Below are 24745 nucleotides of genomic sequence, written 5' to 3'. Positions count from 1 at the left end.
CTTGTGTTATAAATGTGGACCACTCAATTGTACTCAATAAAAGATGCTGATCTCATGGGGATGGTGGGATGAGATCAGATCAGAGTTCTGCAGGCTGGAGCCAGTATTCATTAGCAGCAAATGAGGACCGTGCTTTATGCTAACTGCCCACCCTCCATGGATGTATGTGTGGTGGCACATCCAAAGGATTCATCTAAAACACAGATGTGGTTTCAAGATTCCATTAGAAGAAATTTTTCCTGCCTGGCTTGGCCGATGTATATTGGATTTGCTCTACTTCTGATCCCTGACATGAGCCCTGATGAGTGAAGTGACATCTGAATTGTTCCAGCTTTATTTTTATAAATATGAATCATCTACAGTTTTGGAAAAAAAAACCCCCAACATGGTCAAGCCCTTTGTCCCACATTTTCAAACCTTCATAATTGCTTATAAAAACTCCCACCAAAATCAACATGGAAGAAATAGAAGGTTGAAGACACATTTATATCTAGTATTACAAATTCAAACACCAGATCCCCCACTGCTTTATGCACAGCTTTCACTATACTGCTGTTTCTGTGGAAAAGTCCCAAACTGTGGAAGAAAATTAAAGTAGTCCGGTGACTGTTCTGCGTGTTTGAGAATTGCACACTGCGAGGATGGTGAGGCAGAGCACAGGGATGGAATCCAGCACCCCTTGGAGTGTAAAGGCCTCAGAGCCACGGCATCCCCCAGGATTTTGTTGGTGTGTGCCCAGTAGACCCCTGGGGAGGAGCAGACTGGGAGGTGGGGACAATGCTTCTTGTCTGGCTGCCTAGATCATGGACAAGTGCTGAGGGACTGCCCAGCTCATGCCACTGCCCTCCATCATCATTATCCACGGGTATCAACTGCCTAAAAGCACTCTGAAGCCTGTAGGTTGCGTTGGTGAGGTCACGTCAGAACAAGCAGAGCACTGATGCCACCCTGCCATCCCTGTGGAGTCCCTCCCCACACTCCCTCCACACCACCACACATCCCCCTCTTCCCACACCGTGACCTCCAGCTCACACCCCACCCCTGAGAAGCCTCTGCTGCTGCTCTGGTGGCGGTGGCTCCTCGGTGTCACCCTGCACAGCCCCAGCAGACACCTCCTGCAAGTCCCCCACCCTGGTGAGCGATGGGGAACAGCCTCCTGCTGACCAGCAGCAGGAGCTGGGGCCAGATTTTGGCAAGCCTGGAACTGCCCTTGAGGAGGTTTGGTAACGTTAAGAGGCACAGTCACAGCACCTTGAAGGGGGCAAAATATTTTATTTTTCCCAATTACTGCATTATACAGAGAAAAGGCTTTTGACATGTATGCCCACACATTTATTAGCTTGACTCTAACAGATAACAAGCTGCTGTGTGACCAGTAATTTTGACGGAATCAAATAGAAACTTTGGTAACTACAGCCTGGAATAAAAGGCATTATTTATTCTATGGACTGTAGTAGTTCATAAAGGCCTCAGCAGCAATCAGGACACACTGTACTAGACAGAGCAGTGGAGACCCCACCTTAAAACACCTTCCAATGTAAATACATCAGACAGACAGAATTTATTTGCTTCTCACAATAACTCAGCCCTTGACTCACCATGGACCAGGCCCAGCTCAACACAGCTGTGTCTGAACTTTCACAAAGTCTGGCTCCACAGACAGAGGCTTTCCAAGGACCTTTCCTCCCTATCAGTAGGAGAACCAGCAAGCAGCAATTCTAAAAGCTTTTTTTAAAACCCTGTTTCATTTATACACCTATTTAGATATGCAGTGCTTTAAAATCAGCCACTGGACACCATCAGACACCTCTGCTGCACTTATTCCAGCTGTTAAGTTCAAGTTTGCATATTTGCAGTCCTCTTCTAAACACACTTAGCACCTCAGTACTCTTGGAGGCACATATAATGGGGGCATGTTGATTAAGTCAGTGAATAACATAACCCAGTGCATAATTAAATTGGCAGACTTGATTCTCTTTCATTCATGCTCTCAATAGTTTCACATGACAAACAGTCCACATCCAAACTATGCTGATAGAACAAGTACTATACGTCCTAATTAGACCACTTTATTAAATCAAATTGTGTTGCTCAGTACTTCTGTGCAGGTTGCACAGGCTTCCATGTAAACTGCATAAATCATGATAAAATCACAATAAAGCACTTCCAATTATTAGATTCCATGAAGTGTTATCAGAGGGGTAAGTCCCACTACTCCCATTTGGGTGATAAGGAAACTTAGACCACAGAAAACCTCAGAGAAATCCCTTGTGTTAGTCACCTCATAGTCAAATTAAAAGAATTCGGCCTCTCTGGTCTTGCTCTAGAGGACAAAGTTTGATCTGATTTATCAAGTATTGCCCATAAAGGAAACAAAGAAGCATGTGTTCCAGCAGAAGCCCCCATCCTTCACCCCTCCATCACCATCACTGCTGCCCAGCATTGTAATGGCAACAAATAGGAGCACATAATCTTACAGCTGCTCCATTGTCAAAGTGACATGTTAGCAGAAGGATTTACAGACCTGTTTGCTTATAAAATAAAGGTTTGCATGTTCAGAAATGCAAACGCCTCCTCTGCACAGGAGCCACACACCACAGAAAGCTGTTCTCTGAAAGCTGTGCTGAACTCAGGAACATTGATAAGGTATCTGTGGATGTTAAGGTTTGCTGCTTTCTTCAAAAAAATGTCAAAAATCACAATGAACACACAGTTGCTAGTACGTACAGACTAGGCTCCTGAGGCAGCTGCACTGAGGGCCTGGGCAGCTCTTCAACACAGTGCTGTGAAAAAGGAGAACTGGACACACTCCCTTAACCTTTGCACAAGAATCAACATTTGCCTCTCCAAGTGTTCCCAGTGATGCCAGTAAGTGTTTTGTTAATAATCGAAATTGTGTAAAGATTTTAACTCAGATTTTACTTCCAAATTTATTTAAAGAAAGATCTGCTCTGTGAGAAGTTGAATTGATTGAGGCAGGCAGATTTACAGCTTTCTGCATGCACAGTACCAGCAGAAAAGCTTTCCTTTAATCATGGTGCTTTACTTTGTGGGTAGTTTAGGTGCTATGTTGTTGTGGAACCACATGAAGCTGAAGATGACACCCATTGTCTTCGGGAAAGTCTCATCATAAGCAAACTTCATGGATTCTTCTAAAGGTATTTCCACAACTTCAATCAACTCTCCTTCTTCTGGCTGGCCTCCTCCTCCACTGGTTCTCATCTGGTCATTTACTTCTGCATAAAACAATGTCTGCCTAGAACCTGTCAAACCAACTCCAGACCTAGAAAAAAGCAGAGAGAAAACACTGTTTTAGATAGCCAGAAGGCATCAAGGAGCTAGGAATGGAACCCCGGGTCCTTAATGTGCAAGACAGAAATCGATTGAGACAGAATTATTGAGACAGAAAATGACTGCAACTTTCATGCAGAAATACCAACACTTTTGAATACAGTTCCACATAAAATGGATCCATCTTCAAAGATATTCTGCAGCTTTGGAAAAATGCGAGTTTGGGAGAACATACAAAAAGAAAAAAGGTTTTGTATTGGTGAACTGTTGTTCTACATACACTGAAGTCAACAGAAGTTCTTTCAGCTGACCTCAGGGAGAGCAGACGTGCAGGATGACTCACAGAGATGCACAAACAACAGGAAGAAGCTCCCCAGTCTATCTCTGTGCTTTCGTGCTACATTTGTTTGCTTGTTTTTACACAAATATTTAGATTTTTTACTCTTAAGAGGATTATGTCCATTCACAGCTGGAGTCCTCCACTCATGGACTGGATAGGTAAAGAAGAGAAAGGCAGTCTGAGACTCGCTCTCTATCCTTCCTGAACTTTAGCCTTGACCCAAATGGACCACTGTAAGCACGCACATGTCCAAAGTAATTCAGTCTCCCTGCTAAATTTGCTCCAGTGGATTTAGTTGAGGATATTTCAGATTATGTAGTCTTTCTTCAGCTAGACCGCTTGCTGTGTATTATACTTCTTATTTGTTAATCCTCTATTTCCTTAGGACTATTTAATTTAGGTATTATTAAATAAGGGATAAGTACATAATCCACTCATTTAGTCCTTCCAAGAAAATATTCACATTGTAATCGCAATTTCTTCATTTCACATGATTACAGGCGATTTTTCACATTAAATCTGGATCCAAAGTTCACTGAAACTATGAATGAGGCATTAGGGCAAGATGAAAAATTAGCTTCCATATTATTACACATATAGAGGATTCTCAGATTTGTCGCAGTGTTATGATCTTAGAGCGTATATCCAGATTTACCCAACCATTAGGCAACTAAATCTTTCAGTTAATCCAGCACACATCACACCCCATAGCAGGAATTAATCATTTGTCTCTCAATTTTCTAAGAACAGTGGCAATTATTTTGTTTGGGGAATTAATAGTGACTATTGAAGTTTGTTTCTAATAGTGACTATTGAAGTTGGTTTCTTACATCAATATAGACTTTTAAAAAATACTGAATAGGGAGCAAACCAGTGAATTCTTTTCCTAAAATTACTTCTGATACATTCTGTGAGTTTGGACAAGACGCTTCACCCCTCCAGGATCATTCCTGTACATCTGTGAAAAGAAACTTAACCACCTTTGGCATTTTCAGGAACGCTAAGGGCTGATACTGGACCTCTTTTATTCTGTGCTCATCACTTTATTCCAGTGTCAGGACTGGGTTTTTTGATACACATTTTAAACAACTGTAAAATTTTCAAGACAAAGAATGCAGTTTGCTGGTCATCACAGGTTCCATGAAAAACACAGGGCTGTGTATAATATATTTAATGTCTTGTTAGTTATGATGAGTGTCAAGTCTGACACCTTCATCTGGGGTGCCCCACATGGAGAATGAAAATGATCCTGAGTATTTCCATGTCTACTTGATATTTTTCAAAGGTTACATACAAAACCAGAGACTTTATTTAAGAAGCCCTTCTATGAGAAGTTCTGGCTTGATTATTTATAGCATAATCTCCTTCTACAGCACCTGTGCCCATTTACTTACGAAAAACTACAGCCGTGGAAATCAGGAGTTCACACATCTTTTCTCTAAAGTAAAGGAAAACCAATTTCCAAGGCGCTACACCATAAAATTTAGGTTCTTGCCACCACAGCTCAAACAGCAGGGAGTGGTTTCCATATGGTGTTATTTCATTGTACTTACTCATATGATACTCTGTTCTTATGAACTAAATATATCAAGAGTAGCTACTACACTGAATATCCTTGAAAAGATGAAAGTCCTGGATACAATGCCTTTCCTTTGTTACAATATCCAAAGTTATGGCATTTCTTCACATCTATTGGCTTATAATTAGCCACACAAACCAACAAAAGTTGTAACAATATATATTCAAAGGAGGACACGCCCACATGCTCATTCTCTGTTACTTGATTACCTAACTTACTCTTCTCTGGTGCAACTTTGCCACAAGATATTCGTTACAAAGTGATAAAAACAATCCAAACTTCCAACTTCCAAAAACTTCTTTAAAATTAAAGAATGCTGGTACTACTACTTGCGATATTCTGTTCTACTCTTTTCTCCCCAAACCAGCAAATCTAACATTTCTAAGCCTACCTAGAATCCCTTCACTATTGAGATGGTGACTTTGCAGACTGTTGCAGGATGTTATTTATAAACATCTTCACTGCTTTAATTTGTTGTCTAACTAATCTCCCTCAAGGGCGTTGACAGTTCCTCCCGATTTGATGATACTAAACTGGGAGGAGCTGTTGACTCCCCCAAGGGTGGAGAGGCCCTGCAGAGAGACCTCAACAAATTAAAAATCAGCAATTACCAACCATACGAAGTTTAACAAGGCCAAGTGCTGGATTTTGCACCTGCAATGGTTGGCAACCCTGGATGTATGGACAGACTGGGGAATGAGAGGCTGGAGAGCAGCACTGTGGGAAGGGAGGTCTTGGTCGATGGCAAGTTGAACATGAGTCAGCAGTGCCCTGGCAGCCAGGTGTATCGGGGATATCCCTGTCCTGGGGTGTATCAGGCACAGCATCACCAGCTGGGCAAGGGAAGGGATTGTCCTGCTCTGCTCTGCTCTGGGGCAGCCTCACCTCAAGTGCTGGGGGCAGTTTTGGGTGCCACAATATTATAAAGATGTTGAGCTATTAGAGAGCATCCAGAGGAGACCACAAGAATACTGAAGGGTCTGGTGGGGAATCCTTATGAGGAGCAGCTGAGGTCACTTGGTCTGTTCAGCCTGGAGAAGAGAAGACTGAGGGGAGACCTCAATGGGGTTTTCAACATCCTCACGAGGGGCAGCAGAGGGACAGACAGTGATCTCTTCACTCTCATGGTCAGTGACAGGACCTGAGGAAACAGCATGAAGCTGAGTCAGGAGAGGTTTAGGTTGGATGTTAGAAAAATGTTCTTCATCCAGAGGGTGGTGGGGCACTGGAACAGGCACCCCAGGGCAGTGGTCACAGCCCCAAGCCTGACAGGGCTCAAGCCTTTGGACAACGCTCTCGGGCACATGGTGCAACCCTTGCAGTGTCCTGTGCAGGGTCAGGAGCTGTACTTGATGATCCATGTAGGTCCCTTCCAGCTCAGTATATTCTACTAGTCTGTGATTCTAAAAGACCATTTCAATGGTTTCAGAAAGAAGTTGAAAGATACAGAAATATACTTTAATTCTTGCAAGAGGCAAATATCGTACCTTTTTTCACTTGGTATTTCATTCTCTAAATGCTCTGGCTTACACTGCCAGTTGATCATTTTTGCATAGATCCATATGGACTGCCCTTTACTAAATTAAATATTCTCCAGTATTGCTTACTGCTGTCTTTCACGACATTTCCAGACTGCTAATGTATCCTGCTTGTCCTTAGAAAATTGCACAAAAATCAATGCTATTCACATTTTGTCTGTCTTAGTACCTTTGGCTTTTATAGAAATCAGAAGTTAGGTTTGTTGCTTTGAAGCTGTTCTGGTTGAAGTAATAAAGTGTTTTTCCATATAACCTTGCAAAACATTGTACGTTGCAATGATTTTGGGTACTGGTGCAGAGGAGGAAGAGAGCAGAGAGGGAGAAGGTGGGTCTGACTGGTGCATAGGCTACAGGAAATATTACGTTTGCAGTGTGCTTTCAGGTTTATCTGTCACTAGGAATTTCCTGTGCTTTTTCATAATTACCTGCACTTTCTGAGTATGATGCTTAAGGAATTTTGATGTGCCTTTACTCATATTTATACTCCTCTTTTTGCTACCATCTTCCTCTGTCCCACATCTGTAACATACGCTTTTCCTTACCCCAGTATTTCCCACTACAAATAAACACTTTTGCCATGGTCTGAAATGAGTCACCTATTAACAGATTACAGCTATATTCATTAGCTTTGCATCTGTGGAAATCACAGGGGTCAGCACACCCGAGCTGCAAGTGATGAGTTTCACCCTGGGAAAGCCACCTTCCTGATAAAGGTGCCTTCCTGGGACAAGAGAGGCTTGGGTGGGGGGAGGGTGAGCAGGTCTGAACTCAGCACCAGTCCACGGTGAGACTTCAGGCTTCGGTGTCAGTCCAGAGTTTAGCACCGTGCTGCCCAAACCCGGCATATCACGGCTCGCACTGACCCAGACCTACTAAGCCTGGCTTGACCTAGCTGACTGTTCCAGCTGTATTCTGATGTGTCTGCACGGTGCTTGACTTATTTGCCACTGTGGGACAAATGCAAATGATCTGCGCAAAACACAGCTCGGTTTTCCTTGCCTCTTTATCGTGAGGATCAGTTTCCTCCGAGGAGTTTATGGTCGCTCCAATTAACAGCTACATGGCTGACAAATACTCCTTGTCAAGTCATTAGGGCTTAAGCTCACAAGGCCTGTAATTTCAACAGAGAGATTTTAAACCCTGAAACACTATTAGCACTGAACTTTCTGCATTGCTTCAGACAGTTAGAAACCTCCATTACCTTTGACAACAGCACGTCTAGGAATGTAAGCATGTCAAAGTAAGGATACCAAAGCCGTATGGTTTTCATCACAATAGTAACTTACATGTAAGTTTAACACATCAAAACAAGATTGTATGCTGCCTTCCCGTATTTCATTTTGAATAAAACACTTGAACAGTGAGATTAAATCATGCTATGGCTTTTAAAGCCTTGGGCAACACACTTTTAGGCAACATCACACCAGAGAAGGAGCTTCTGCAGAATGACTGTGAAGCACGTCTCACCTCCCGCCCAGGGGTGGGACTGGCTGGCAGCACCAGGTTTTAATTACAGTATTTCCATCTACTTCCTTCTCAGACCAGGGGAAACACAGGAGACAGACTGTCACTCCAATCTGTTTTTGAAAACGGCAATAGCAGCTACCAAAAAGCCTTTAACTCTTCCCTTTTATCAAATGCATGAGGAAGTACACAGCACATGAAATCCAGCTCACAAAATGGGACTTTTCACTCGTCCTATCTAAGTTCACAAGCATAAAGATACAGTACATACGTTTTTTATCAGAGGTGGAGAAACAGCATCTTATGGCTTAAAAAAAGGGTTTAGTAGTGTCTGAAGCCACAAATGAGATTGAGATTGCCAACAGTCAGTGAGTTTTTTCTTCACACTGAGTGTGCACACACGTGTGCATGTCCACACACAAACATGTTGGTAATCAGGGTCAAAATTCAAAGCTTGCATTTCAGATTAGCTTTGCCTTTTTCTCAGGTCTGGGTGCTTGCCTATGCCAACCAATTATCTCATTCATAAGTATCATGTGCATAAATATTAAACTTTTAATTTGAAGAAACAAGCATGTATGAGAAAAGAAACAATACTTTATATTCTACTCCTCTGCTGCAACATGGGGAACAAATAAATTGCCTTATCCTTGTGAAGACTTATTACTTTAGTTCAGACGTCTGACAGACAGCAATTAAAGGCTAAATTTCTTGTAATGTGTTAATATTAAAGAAATACACAATCTATAAACAATCAGCATTCCTATCAACACAGAAATATATGTATTTTTTTTGTTTTAATCTTACATAGTTAATGTGCAAATTCCTGAAAGAAACATATCCTTTTATAAGACATAAGCCATCTGGATGCAGAATTTGGGTACAGAGTGAATACATAATTCATGTTTACAAATAAATGTGACACAAATCTCTGTTATTTACGCTTAAATCAAGATCCAGTTGGGCATGCAACATGTAAACTGATGATCAGTGACATGCAGCTCCTATTGTCACTTCTTAGGACCTTTGTACAGTTCTGACATCATAAGCAGCAGGTGCAGGGAAAAAAGCACAGAAGTAATTAACATAAAATTATATTACATTATGCCATCACCCAACAGGTGTAATAGCAGGTGATCTTTCTAATTATAATGTACTCCAACATTTTCAGGGCTATTATTCCTTCTACATAAAAACCTGTGAATACAAACCATTTTTACCTCATTGCACAGAGGCTAAAAGCCATGGCACAGTAATTGGAACACCCAATATTAATTCTCTGAATGCTCGTCTTGTACACTTTGGGAAAAAAATCAAATGTAGGAAGATTAAAGTAAGTACCTATTTTAATACAGCCAGGCCTTTAAACTAATCCATCTGATTTCTTTGCAGCAGGGCTGAGAACCTACAGCTCCTATAGTATCCGGGTCAGAGCCAAGAGTTTTTTACAGTCTCTGGGATAAAAGGATGTAATGAAGGGAAAAGGAAGTTGAACCAGAAACTCTGATGTTCTGAGGTGTTATTGAAGTCCAATTATTCTTCAAGAAAACCAACAGTTTCAAGAACTAAAAGAAAATACTTTGCAATAGCAATAACATCATCATCATCATCATCATCAACAACTTATTTCCCTGCCTGTGTCTTGTAAGAAAACAAGTCTCAAGGAAGATAGCTGGAAGTACTTCATCCTAAGAAACTAACTCACAGATGAATTTCAGCATATGGGATTCAATCTGAAAACTGCTGGGAGATCATGGCAGATAGAAAAATTGCTGTATCTGATACATGAGTAAGTCCAAGGTAAATTGTTTACCTAAAAAATTTTGCATTTGTGAAAAAAACCCCAAACATTAAGGGAAGCTCACAGATTTCTTTTAGAACTTTTACTAATGGACAATTTAACTGGCACCCTTCAGCCTTCATGAACCCTCAGTTCATAATTATACTATGATAGGATTAGCTTCATTTTGTTATTTTATTATTGAGCAAAGTGATTCCTTTACACCCCTCACATCTACCACCTATGCTATTTTTGACTGATGCCATACATACAACTGACAAGAACTCAAGACACCAGCGTCCACCAAAATTTCTGGAAGCCTCCAAAAGTAAATTAGCTGCTGCCATAATTTAAACCGAACTTTTTGCAATACCAAAATGAAGTTACTGAATGCCAAGCACAAAAGTAGAAATTTGTGTAGTGATGATGAGAAGAAACCCACCACACAGGCTGCAAACAATACAGATTCTTTTCAGAATGATCACTCCTCTATGTACACAGCAACATGCACCATCTGCATTTCAATTCACCTCCTGTCTGGCATTTTTCTATAATAGGAACAGATATTTCTGATTTTCGAAGTGTGATTCCTCTGTCCTCCTCCAGTCAAGTCCCTCTAAATATGTTTGTGTTTCTCGTTACCTGCCCCCAGTCTAGCCTCCTTCACTCACCCACACCATACTGTCCTCCTGCTGCTGGAACAACTTGTTCCAAAGATTCTTACTCAAATGGCGTAAATTCCCCAGCTCCTGCCTTCCTTCCTGATTCCTCATTGACTCCACAGCTCCTCTGTGGATCATTCAAGGTAATTAAGTCTGAGATCTGCTTAATTCAGCGCCTGACTTCTATGTGACGAGTATTAAGTCACTGGAGCTTCAACAGAGCTTAATAATGGAGTCCAGTGGGTTACCTGCATGTGTAGGAATTACCCGTGGCAGGACTGGGCTCACACTTTCCAGATTAGGTGAGAAACACTAAAAAAATCCCCCAAAACCACTGCTACAGGCCCTGATAATAAATGAGGAAAGCCCCTGGTATCTTCAGATTGCCTCTAACCCTTACAGTTCCCACTGCTTGAGAACAGAGCAAAGTTGAATACAGCCTAAGTACTTTCCTCATTTCCTTACAGAGAATTATTCTCCACCACAATCAATGTACTTTCCCCAGGTCCATTTAGTTCCCAGTCTATGATTTTTCTCTGCATTGTTCCTTCATCTCTTCTTCCTCTTTTTCCACTCAAGGTTTTTCTATTCCATCTTTCCCCATAGTCTAAGTTCTCCCTATGAATTGTCTATCTGCTATCTTTCTTAATCCATTAGGCACAGAACTGTACTGACCACCCCAGCCAAAACCATCTCTCCCTTTACATTTGATGTGTTTTCAGCTTTTTGTGTCCTTCTGTCAGGTCTAGCTCAACTCCTGCTTTTATTCCAGGCAGGCAATTTCCTTCTCATGACCATGATTCCAGAAAGGGGTGTCATTAGGAATACAAGACAACTCCCTGCTTTCAAATCAAAGGCTGTGATGACACAGAATATGGACAGGAGGTGAATGACAATGCAGAATCAGAGAATATTCTGAGTTGGAAGGGACCCACAAGGATCATCAAGTTCAATTCCTAGTTCTGAGATAGGGGAGGCCTTGTGGAAGACAAATTATACTAGTAATGTAATGCCTCTGCAAAAAAGACAAACAACAAACTCCAGAGTATAAAGAATGATCTGTGAGATTAGGGGAGATAATGCTTCCACTCTACCTAGGAAAGCCCCCACTAAAGTACTGTGATCCACTTTGGGCACTAAGTTTTTAAGAAATATGCAGACCAGATGGAGAGAAGGCAGAGGACAGCAGAAGGAATGATCAGATATCTAGAAAACATGATCTAAAGAGAAAGACTAAATCAACTAAAATAGTTTTGCATAGGCCAAAATTAAAATTAAGGGAGCATGTTTTAACAAATAGGTGGAAGGTGCAGAAATACTTCATGTCCACTGGGGACAGAGTAGTAAGTATCAGTCTTGAAGTAGAGAAAGGGAAATTTAGGCAAGACATGAGGGAAAAGTTGCTTGTGGTACAGACAGGTAAGATACTTCAGACAGAATGCCAAAACCCTCCAAGACACGCCATGGAATGATCAGATTTGAGAGAAAGCACAGTTGCACATTTGTCACAACTGGTGTCAGTCCGGCTCGGGCTGATCTTTGGAAGAGGAGCCATCTAGAGAGAGCCCCCCAAAACTCTGACCTGAGGCACTGGGTCAATAAATAATGCAGAGCAACTATTACACAGATTGCTGGGATGGCAGATAAGAGCAGAAGTGCAGGATGCACTGTAATTGTAATGGCATGCATATGCATTAATGCAATGCTTTATGCCTGTGCTTTGTATTGACAGCCACAGCATGAAACAGCAGCATTGACCATTTGGAAAAACCTGCTACACTTGGAAAATGCCCAGGAATTCTTATATGTAATAAAGCCATTACAGAAAAAATGTCTTTAGGAGACCATAAAGCAACCGATTACTTCCTGTCTTTGCATCAAATCCTCAAGAATCAGAAAGATATGCCAATCCTTGGTGGGAGAAAGAACAGGACACTCCTAATGGGAATACCAAAACATTGAGAATAAAATCCTAATATAGAGCATGGGAAATCGAACAAAAAACTGTAAAATATCATCTTTGAGGCAACTTTTCACATTAATTTAAAAATGTAAATATTATACAGGCCCTTCTGACTTCAGCATGGATCTCCATGGGCAGAAAGCTGTGTCCACATGGACAATGGAGGATTACGAGCCCTTTGCAAGGGTCTCAGCAAAGAAAACCCAAATTGTATACACTCTTCACAAGTCAGTGCAATCAAAAAAAAAAAATGGCAACGGAATGAACAACCACCTGTAACAAACAAAGACATTTATCAAGACCACAACATAAGAGTTTTAGGCAGATAAAAATCGTTAATATTGAGTTAAACTTCTACACTGAAGTTACAACCTCCTACAGCTACAGAAATTGTATTCTACTTTTCCTGTTTTACATTTGTATGCACATACATACATACACATATTTATATATCTGCATGCAGCAGCCTGTCAGTGTCACCCAGCCTATGAAATTCTATAGACAGCTTTTGCTCATAAATCTGGAAGACACTTTTTCTTTCAGTAGAACAAACCCTTAATCTGGTTTCAATGAGTTGTAAAAGACAGCTCCTGTGATTCACCCCCTCCCCTCAACAGAAGCACTGCTTGTTAATCCAGCAGGAAATAACATTTGCCAGGATTGACAGCTGTGGATTTGTATTCAATTCCCAAATTAAAAACCAATGACAGGGCCTAGTTCAATGGAGATGTCAAGTAAAATAAAGAAAGTAAAAAACCTGCTGCTTTCTCTGTAAAATACAAACATACATACATTTTGGATAACAATACTAAAAGGTGGGAATGAGATATAATAGGATTAAAGCTGTGTGCAAAGTTTCTGTTGAGGGTTTTTTTTTCACCAACAACTCACATTTTTTATTTTTCCACTTACATATTAATTTTCCCCTTTACTCCTAATGAATATTTTAAAACATGTTAAAAACTATTTCAATAACTATTTGAAACCCTGCAAAAATACAGTGTAATAATTTTCTCAGTCAAATCAGCAAAATCTTCATATATAACAATAATTATTATCCAATTCAAAGAAGCTTTAATTACACACTAAATACTATGAAGAGATGTAGTGGCACAGGTTCTCATGCTTCTGCAAAATCATGTTAAAGCTTAATCAGAGAGCATCTTGGGCAGTTTCTACTGTTAATCTGAACAATAAGAATCAGAGACGGAAAACACCTACCATAGTTAGGATGGGTTGTTTTCTAGTGCTGTAACAAACTGCTCTGAAGAGCCCAATGCAACTTTTCCCTGCTCTAATAGTCTTTAGAATAAGTCACAATAGTACGATTCTTCCCGGAAATTCAATCCCGTAATTATCATACTGATTATATGATATTTAAAATTCCTGACATTTCTGTAAATACTCCTCTCACTTGCTAAAAATTATACCTTTCTGGTACCTTCAGATGTCCATGTTCCTCCAACACACTGCTTAAATTAGGGAAGAGGGAACATTCAGGCCACTTCAGCAATCTGTGCAACAATGAAATGCAAGGTGTTTTAACTTGCTGCTATTTACCTGTACGAAGTGATCCTCCTGAGGTCTGCAATGGAAACGCGATAGCCACACTCTTCCAAGACTTCCTCACAAGCAATTTCTTCTAAAGAAAGGCCTGGCTTGTCCACAATGCCAGCACAGAGTTCATAGGTGACTCCAACCACTGCAGGTAAGGGATTCTCCAGGGAAGCGAAGCTCTCCTTGCCCTGATTCTGAAAGACTTGAGGATGATGCCTTTCTACTTCACACATGTAAACAGCTTTAAAAAAAACCCCCAAAACACAAAAGAGAAAGATACAAGGGGCAGAATGTTAGTTTATTCATATTAAGTAGAATAAAGGGTGGTAGACAAATTTTGCTTGAAAATTCACAACCATGAGAGTACTTGAGAGTAACGAGGAATTCGGCTGTGTTATCTGCTAAAATAATGACATACAAAACTGGCATTTTAAAGAACAAAGGTTCTCTTGCCACATCCATAAAATTATTCTTTAAACCCTTATTGGTACTAACATCATCTGAAATGAATTCCTGCACACCTTAAAATAAAAAAAAAATTGAAAAGGGGAGCTAGTTCATCCAAGAAATTTAAGTGCCAGAAGCACCATACAGCTTCCATTTGTTGGGCAATGCAGATATCGGGACTTAATTTAAACTATGCAGTTATCTTGCATGAAAGTTGGGTTGCACATAAAGTACCATGTGCACAATGATGAGTCTTTCAGCCTGTCAACTCAGCTGTTATTTAGAAAGGGTATGAAAAGCATGTATGTTTGTTTGGAAAAAAAAAATCCTCTTTTGAACATATAGTTCCTTGCACAGATTCCTGTGTGGAGTCTGAAAAAGACTTCTTGAATTAATCTACAAACAGCTGCCACTGTAATGCACTCCTAAAGAAAGTGCCAATGTCAGATTTTAGTCCTTATTTAAGCAAAACCTCCCACTGATGTCAACAGAAGTTTTGCCTGAGTGAGAACTGCAGGACTGGATGTCAACACACGAAGAATCCCTACTGACAGACAACTCCAGATAATTTTAAATTTAATATACAGGTATAATTCCACTTGTTTGTTCCTTGAAATTTCCTTATGTCTGTCCCCTTGCTTTTCATGAAAGGTTTCCAAGAGAGTGTTATAAACCATCTTGAATGAAACTATTTTAAACTTTGAACCTGTTTTTATTCCATTAAAATATTTTACATGCATATTTCACATACACATAACATGGTTTTCAAATTAGTTTCTCTTTTATTTCCCATTCTAAATCTTGCAGAATTGATATAAAAGAACTCAGGTTTAATAGGAAACTTTTTGTCCTTCCAGGTACTGGATTAGCTCGGTATTTCTTAAAAAAAGGTCTCTAGAGAAATGTTGCATAACAGTGAAGTACCACAGTGACTTCTTAAGCACTTGGTCTCTGAGGCAGAGTCTACACCCCAGAAATCTGTGCCTGGGCTCCTTCTGCAATGCTTGTTTTGACACCTCAGAAGTGTAGAATAGCAAGACCAGCACTTGAAAGGGAGATGTCAGATCAGTCCAATATCCAAAATCTAATCTTTCCCCAGAAGTCAAAACTTTCAAAGCTGCTTGTCTTGGGTTACATCCAGGTCTTTGAGATTCAAACAGGTACAGATAGGAGTTTCCATTTCTTACTTGAGAGACATGACTTAGAGCTCAGTTTTCTTTTTAAAGCACAGCATGAAGCCAGAAAAAAAATTATTCCCTGCCAGCTCTAAGGGACAGCTCCTTGAAGGGTGTCTATTGTCATTATTCCAAAAACTTCTAAAAGCTAGGAAAATTACCATAAATGACAACCACATCCAAGATTTCTCTGTGACGAGCCAAATCCTCTGAAAGTTTTATTTCTTTTTCAGTACTGACATACCCGTATCAGATAACTAAACAAAGGAACAACACATACATCTCATTAAAGGCTTTGGGCATTAAAACAGAATGCAGGTAAGAGTGTGGGGTACAGAAATATGAAATATGTGACCTAAAAGTGTAAAAGTCTTTTGTATCCCTGAAATCCATCCTGTCATTCCATCAGGCACCTGCCGTTCTCCTTCTCCCTCAGCACAACTGGGCTCTACGCAGATCAAAACCTACACTCCCAGAAGGACGTAATCCAGCAGTCCTCTTCAGAGCAAAGTCCTGTGATATGCCCACACTTCAAGCCCAGGAACAGCTTTTCTCTGTAGATAAGGAAGAAAAGAAGCAGTACCAGCCACTTCTTTAAGAGCCCAAGTATTAGAGCATTCACCAAGGAGTCTGATTATGAATTTAGTATCACCTGGCTTGCAAAGGTTCAAACTCAATTTCTCTCTCTAAGATAAGCAAAGCCTAGAAAGCCAAGCTGCCTGCTAATATCAGGGAACAGAGAATCTCCCATACCTCTCTTGAAGGTGCAAATCTGACTGCACAAGTGATGCACAGGGTGATAAAAAACCGGATGGAAAAGCAGTGTGTGACCTACTGGCTAATGCACACTCTTCAGAGGGAAACCTCTCCTCTTCCTCATCACAGGTTGTCATCTTGCGGCAAATCCAGAAAGAGTTTGGAAAGCAGAATCCAGAAGCTCCAGCACAGTCACCCAGCCACTTGTCCCACTGTTCCCTTGTCTTCCTATGCTTCCTTGGCCAGGAACTGCCACTTCCTCATTGCTGGGCAATCTCCTTCATCGCCAGATGGACACGGCCATGAGAGGCAGCATGGCGAGGAATCAACCTGTGCCCAGAGGAGCTTCTGGTTGCACATCAGGAAGAATGACAAAAGAAAGGGTTGGCAGGCATTGGAAAAGGCTTCCTAAGGAAGTGGTGGAATCCACATCTGAACTAATTACCCTGGAGCCACTCAGCTGTAAGAAGCCTCAGAGCGGAAACTCCAGTAGAACTGATGTTCTCACCTTCCTTTCTGTAAGGTGGGACAAAGGATAGATGGCTCAACCAAACTGAGCAAATAAGATCACTACTGTTACTCAAAGCAGCCTTTGTGGGTGATACATATAGGGACTTGTTTGCTACCCCTAAACAGAAGAAAACAGCAGTAGGGACTAAGGAGCCAATGGGGTCTGGCTGTCTGGGGAAGGTGCTGGCTCCTCTCTTAACTTCTGACTGCACTGGTGTTTCGTATGTCCTGAAACAGAACAGGGCTTATGATTCAAATCTTTGATACTGTTTATTTTAAGTCAGTGGAAAAACAAACATCACAATCCATTGAAAGGTCATTATACTTACAGTGAATAAACCAGAGTACATGCTCATAGGTCCTAATTCCAGCCCTTCCCAGGAATATATCATTTTATTATATTTGAAAATGTGTGGTCAATTGCCTACCAAAATAAGCATTGACCAATACCTTTGCAAATTAGTCATGGGTGAGGAACATATACAGAGATACACGTTTAACTTTCTTCTCTCTGCTCCTCCCAAATGTATGATTTCATGATCATTCAAGATGATCTAAGCTCAGAGCACACCGTTTGCCTCACTGGTTGTGTGCTCCTGCCACCCCTCAAATCAGCATGAACTCCTTCAGCTGCCTGATCCTCAGACCTCCTGTCTGCAGCCATTCTGCTGCGGCTGCATAAAGGCTGCTGCTGCCAAAGGGAATGGGGTGGGAATGTAAGGGCAGGGAGGGATGAGTGCCTTTACAAGCACCACAGACATCAGTGGGAAAAGCTGCTCCTGACAGCACAGCCTAGGGAAGGATGAGCACACATGGCACCAGCACACGTGCAGGGGACGTGCCTGGAGAGCGAGCGGCAGCTGTTCACTCACAGCAACGAGTGATCGCCTTCCTGGTGGGATCCTGGTAGGATCTGGCAATGAGAAAAGCCTCAGCCTTTGTCTTTGCTTTGTGGAACAGGCACCAGGGCAGACAATAACCATGGAATGGAGATATAATTATAAATATAGGGACGTGAGTAATGTCAGGGCATGATTGTGATGACTGAGCTGCTGTGGGGTGTCTGACTGACCACTGTGCCTAAGGCCAGGTGCCTGAGCAGCTCCAGCCTCTGGAATGGTTTAACTCCACAAACAGTCCACTCTTTTGAGGCTGATTTGACACTTCCATACAGATAATGCAATGAATGTGTTGCTGCTCAGCACATATATATATAAATTAATATATATGTGTACACATACGAAGGCTTCTCCCGAAAACTGCCTCAAAGAGAGCAACAGCTACAGGAACCCTTTATTCGCTGGCAAATAAAAGACAGTGGATTAGTGCTGAACAGATAAACAAACACTTTATACAAGGCAATTAGCACTTCATGAGAAGGATGCACTGTCAGTGTAACACTGCTGCACAGCACTGCAGAGGCTGTAAGCACTGTCAGTAAGAAGGGGCAGTGTGACACTACCCTAGAAAGTTTCCTCTAAAGTCTACCATGAGCAGTCTCGAAACGGTCTCTTAGCAACAGTCAGTGAAATACCTTCTGATTTCTTTTAATTAACATGCAGAGAATATGCATTTCCTTTTTAACTTCCAGAAAGTAAACACTGCTTTGAGTTAAAATAACTGATACAAAAACTCAGAAAAAAACCAAATAAGTATATTAACCTAAATTAATAACTGGTAAAATGAAGCTGTCCACATACTGAGGAAAAAGCATACAGTCCTGAATCTCCCTCATTTTAAATTCCCAACTATACAATGCACAACAAGACAGTAAAAATAAAAAGAATATTTCAGACAAAACAAAAAGAAAAATACTGTGCTTCTGTACAAGTAGGTCAAGAAGGAACTTCAAATTAAAGCAATTTCTTGCACGATCATTGTAGAGCTGTTTGTAATTTCATCCAAAAGAGGACAATAACCAGCCCAAAAGCAAAATATAAGACTACCCTGATCATTTGTTTCATCTGTAATGGAAATTTCCCTGGTTAGAAATTCTGACTGACTGAAAAGGATGGGCTATCATACAAAGAAACAGAATATAGAACAAAGATTTTATCACCACAGATGCACCAACTTTTAACTGCTAAACCCTTAAAAGCTTGCTTCACTAGAGAGCAAAAGTAAATCTAAAAAAGACGATTACCTGGGCGGAACTGCTTCACCACAACAAAGCACTGCCGAGAAGTATTAAAGATCAGGATTGACACACTGAGGAGGAAAATAAAAAACCAAAAGATCAACGCTTTATGAAGGATTAATGCAGAACTATTAAACTTACATCTTGTGAATTTAATTGCAACTCTATAAATACATGTAAGATTTATTACTAAAGCCACAACCCAACAAGGTCCTTGTCCAAAATCCATCTAGAGGGATAGATAATGGGTCATGTTCCCAAAGCCCATGAGAATGTACTCAAAATTAAGTCACTTTTGTCTTGTAGCATGAAAATAAGCACCAATCAATTCCTTCTTCCCAACAGGAACACCACCACTACCCTCTCTTTCAGTCTAAGAATATTGATACTAGATAGCAAAAAACCCTTGCAAATGAAAACATATGTTCCCTTATATCAGTCTCAAATTAGGATAGTCAAAACCTCAGGCACAGTCTAGTCTCAATCAGAGCCAGTGAGTTCTGTATAAGCACAGAGCATCTCCTATCTGTAGCTACTTGCTGAGCTCAGGTTTCAAACCAGACACCATCCAAGTACGATTTTGTACAAATTTAAACTAGTAACTTCAACTGTTACATTCAGTGGTTCATGGTTGCTTGCAATAAATGTCATGGGGACACCTGACAGCCTGAGTATTTGGATGTGCTCTGGATGTGTAGAGTACTGATGTTCTCTGCTTGCTTAACACACTCTCAGGTTTTACTAGTTTAAGAAAATGCAGACAAAAGTTTTCCTCCTTAGCTGGTAGCCCACTGCCAAAAAAACCCCAAGTGTATATTTTGCTCATTACCATGGCAGCATTCTCTCATTTGTTCTGCCTCACTGTATGCAATCGAGACGTTAATTCATTATTCTATGAACTCTACAATAGATTAGACTCACAATGGCATATTTGCAGGATTGAGTCAAACTTTCAACTTTCCTTGTAAAAGAACTGTATATTTATTCTCACTATTTGATTTAATAATGAAGTCTCAAGCTGCCAAAGAAAATGCTATCTGATGATTATTAAAAATAATGTTAATGTTTATTATAATAATATATAAAAACCGAAACAGAAGGGAGAAGTCCAGATGTTAGCATTTATATTCATGGTTGCTATTCTCAAAGACCTGTACTGCATATTGATGGCTTCCTGCCCTGGGATATGCCATTTCCAGGCAATTTTAAAGCAAAGGTTTTAGCCTTCGGAGAGGCCGGAGGAGAACATTCACTCTGTTTACTGGCACTGGGGTTCTTTCCGAAATACCTGGGAGTCTGTGTAGGTTGCTGGAAGAAATGAAGTTAAACCACAGACCACAACATTTTTAAGGTTACTTAAATATTATTCTTTTATTCTTTGAGGTTTTTTTCCTTTTCACGACTGTTCCTCTCCCCAAAACGGTACTGTCTGAGGGCAGACACTGCACTAAATAAAAGGGAAAAAGGAATTACTGCTACTGAACCTTTGTTGTTTTGTCCATGGGCACTGCCTGAAACTGGAGAGAGCAGCAGCCTAAAACTGCTGATGAAGAGGAGAGTGGAAGCTTCCTGAAGCAGATGGTTGCCCTTTACCTTTCTTTACATCCACCACCCCAGGCCCAATCTTTCCTTTGGCTTGCCTTCTTCAGCACGTCTCATTAAATAACTCATACTAACTCATTAAAAATGGCTCAGCTATTAGACATTATTTTTTCCTAGGAGTCAATCACTTGAGATTTTTATGGAACAGATGGGAAAATTAAAAACAATCTGTCAGAATTAAGGAACAAGATCAAATTAGCTGGAAAGGAGTAGCAGCAAGTTATTACAATTGTCTGCTTCTCACACCATCTTGAGATGAGAGGGTACAGAAATGGCACAAATCTGTAGAACTTTCTATTTAATTACTTCTAATTTTCTGAGAGACTGACAAACAATTTTGAACAGAAATTTACATTTTTTAACAAACCACAACACACAAGTTCTATTATTTCCTGTCAGAGCTGGAGAGTCATGGAGGAGAAAGTTCAGAATTTTACTTTCTTAGGAGGGGTGTAACACTGGGAATGCCATTTGCTGTTTCTTTGTTCACAAGAAACAACATAACATGAAATATTTCCACAGGTCACCAGGTCTGTAACTTCTGAAAACCCACTGAGGGCTGCATTCAGGACAGTTATCTGAGTATTACACAAAGTTAGAGCAAGACAGTTCAACTGAGCTAAGTGGAGGAGCTTCACTCCCATTTTCAATGGGTTTCCTTATAATGACCCAAATGTGTGGGTTCAGATGTTTGGTCTGGCCTATGAGGAAAGTACTTATCTTCCAGAGTTTTAAACCACCATACAAAGAATTCACTACAAAATTAGTTTGAGATTGCTATTTTTATGGATGATACAGGCTACCAAAAAAAACTACTACAAATCCATTAGTAGGTCCAAGTACATCTTTCAGTGGTACCATACCATGGGGTATTACAGAGGTATTTGATGTTTCAAGGCAATTCCCTTCAAAAGATTACAACCAGACCTATTTTAGGGTATTATATACACAGCTTTAAAGTGAGGAGTAAACACATAACGTAAAAAATTAAAACATCCACAAAGACTTTCATGAGAATCTCTGCAACTAAAAGATACAGAAAAGAAATTAAGCCAAAGCTGCACATTTGGGAAAAAACATACAGAAGCACTAGAAAAGAAAAAAAGCTCAGCCACATTTCCTAAAAGAGATAGTAATCCTAGACAAGAATTTAACCTAAAATGGATATCAAAGGTCCTAATGCAGCAAAAGGCTTCACGCACCCATGTCTCAAACAGCAGCACAAGACCACTTTTTTGTTATATTTTACAAAGGAAAAGAATACCCTGATATAAAAGGATCATGATAAATCCCAAGCTTCCATCCATGCCTTAAAACAAGCTATAACACCTCTGCACTAAGGAAACACTGTCTCAGCTTAGACCCGCTAATCTTTACATTTTGTGTGGCAGATTACCACTTTTACCATATTCCACAGGTGTGTATCTTTGCTGGCTAATCCTCCCGCAGCTGACTCTGAGGGAAATCAGAGGTGTAAAAGGAGAGGTCAGGAATGTAAATGCCACTGATCAATGAAGGAGACTTGGCTCCTCCACACATCTGCCAGTAGCTGCATTAGGGACGACAACCAAACAGAAAAAGAACTTAGTAAGAGATGACAGGGTGTGTGCAGACACACTTCGGAGCTGCTGAAGACCACAGACTTACTCAGCCTTCAGCCCAGCCTCATGCTCAACTTCCCAATGCAGTAGCTCAACTTCTCACTGCAGTAGCTGCAGTAGCTTCCCTTTACAGATGAAATAAATCACTACTATAATTACAGTAGTTTTTCCCAAAGAAATCATGCATGTAAACAGCTTACTGTGCAATGACGTAGAATATTGTTCTTTCTATAAATACAGGAACATTAAGAGTAGCTTAAAAACATTTTAAGAAAGATGTGAACCTAAAATGTCACATACAAAGAGCATTTAACCTGTACTTAAGCTGTTGTCGTACTCAAAGTTTGCAGTTGAAGTGTGTCTGGTCTTGGCCCATAACACGATGTTTTCTGAAAGGGATTCCAATTCAGTCAAGGCTGTCATGTAGCATTTAACCATTTAAACTTCAAAAAAGCCCTGACTGAAATAGGTATTAGGATCCTCTGATGGATATTTGACTTCCCTAAACTGTCTAAGTCAATGTGCAGAAATTACAGACAGCTGACCCAAGGATACTGCAACATAAAGAGTGCAGAACCTTAATTCCTCCTCTACCTTTAAGACCCTTATCAAAAGAGAAAATATGCACCGGAATACAACCTCTACAGCTGAAAACACCTCTTAGAAGAGTTCAGAAAATGACTCCATTGTGTGCCATAGAAAACTACTTCCACATTTTTCCTTCCCCCAACACAGTACAGCTTTGTATTTATTGAAATCACAGTAACTGATGCTTTGTGATATTCCAGCTCAGCAGACATTTAGTTAGAAATACTACAACTTCACACTCTCAAACCTGAGAAAGGAAGGTGGTGTTTCATGGAGCAACGCAAGACATGCAGCATTTGACCACAGCAGTTCTGAGGTAGGGGACAGATGAAAACTGACATCCTGTTAAAATGTGCACACACACATATGGACCATGCAAAGTTAATTCTTTTGAAATACATCCTAGGAACTGAGATCAGCAAATAAACTTTGCCACAGCTTCTTAAATATGTACTTCTAGAGCTCCAATACTTGAAAGAAGGTTTTTGGGATTAGGGGGCTTTGTTGATTTTTTTGGTGGTTTTTTGGGGTTATTTTTTTTGTCCAAAGGTTTGGGGTTTTTTTGCTTTTTGTTATAGTTTATTTTTTTCAGGTAGTCATGCAATTTTGCCTTGTAGTCATCAATTTGGTAATCTGTCTTCATGATTTGACAGTTGTTAACCTGGGCTATAGTTAATCCACATGCAACTGCTGACACTTACTAACTGCTTTTCATGAGACAAATTTTCAAAATCCTTTAATAAATAAAGATTGATTCAGTCTTTCTTTATTCTTAGGTGTGGCTTTAATGCTGACTTTACAAATGTGAATTTGTAAAACTAAAAAATAATTTTAGAAAATCCCCACAGTATAGCAATCACAAAGACAAGGACAAGGCTCTCCTGTACTTCTCTCATTGAGCTAAGACTCTCAAGGCTGGAGATGAGGACTTTCAATGACAATCTTGTACTAATAACTAAAATGCTAATATGTTAAGTAATTGATGAGGTAACACAGGCAAAGAAGTTGACCTTTCTTAAATCCTTGTAAGAGCAACTCAGGAGCTGCTTGTGTCAAGCATGGGCATATGTGTGACACACACAAACTCTGATCAGAAATGAATAACGGAAGATAAAGCACCTAAAAAAAGACTGACAATGTTGAAAGCCAGGACTTCTCAGCTATTAACCTCAGCTACTTTCACCTACTTTTAAAGGTTAAAAAGTATCTCAAAATTAGTTTAAAGCCTGTAATACCAGTAAGTGCTGCCTACAAACAATAATCTCAGCTCCATGGGGGAGACTTTAGGAACTAATGATGTATGATTTTTAAAAAAACACAATAAACAAACCAAAACAAACTATCAAAACCCCTTCAATACCACTAATACAGAGCCTGCAGTATTTCAGTTTTCATTCTCAAAGAAGACAAAGAAATGGCAGATTCCAAAAGGAGACACAAAAATAGCATGCAGGAATAAAAGCAAGTAAGTGATTTAATCAATCCCCTTGACTCTCAACAGATATTTAGTTTTAAAAATCCCTTTGATACAATCAGAAGAAAATAATCAAATGTAGTGTGCAACCACAGAAGTATTTAGAGATGCATTCATCTCTGCTGGAGAGCATGTGAATATAAAACATATATTTCATATTTTTGCCCACAATGCTCATAAAGGAGAAAATGTCAAGATTTATGAATCATACTAGATGAAAAGTTAGTAAGAAAATATATAAATAAATAATTTAGAAGTCTCATAATTGTTTTAGCTTTGAA

General features: G+C 40.1%; 1 protein-coding gene across 2 annotated transcripts in view; it reads right to left on the bottom strand.

Annotated features, from left to right (window-relative positions):
- Window positions 1–1252: 1252 nt before the first annotated feature.
- The window catches only part of NUDT14 (nudix hydrolase 14), a 60532-nt gene continuing 37039 nt past the window's right edge, over window positions 1253–24745 (bottom strand). Inside the window, exons 3-5 of one of the 2 annotated variants that reach the window (XM_048307678.1) lie at window positions 19206–19270; window positions 14178–14415; window positions 1253–3283 (exon numbers count right to left, since the gene is read on the bottom strand). In XM_048307678.1, coding sequence (XP_048163635.1) covers window positions 3043–3283; window positions 14178–14415; window positions 19206–19270 — 544 coding nt within the window. In that variant the 3' untranslated portion in view covers window positions 1253–3042. Of the gene's footprint in view, window positions 3284–14177; window positions 14416–16631; window positions 19176–19205; window positions 19271–24745 lie in introns of those variants that run through there. The other variant, XM_048307679.1, reaches the window with a different exon arrangement.

Source organism: Corvus hawaiiensis, chromosome 6 (genome assembly GCF_020740725.1).
Source record: "Corvus hawaiiensis isolate bCorHaw1 chromosome 6, bCorHaw1.pri.cur, whole genome shotgun sequence".
NCBI lineage: Eukaryota > Metazoa > Chordata > Aves > Passeriformes > Corvidae > Corvus > Corvus hawaiiensis.
The sequence above is the reverse complement of the archived record's forward strand: the minus strand, read 5'-3'. Positions and strand labels throughout refer to the sequence as shown.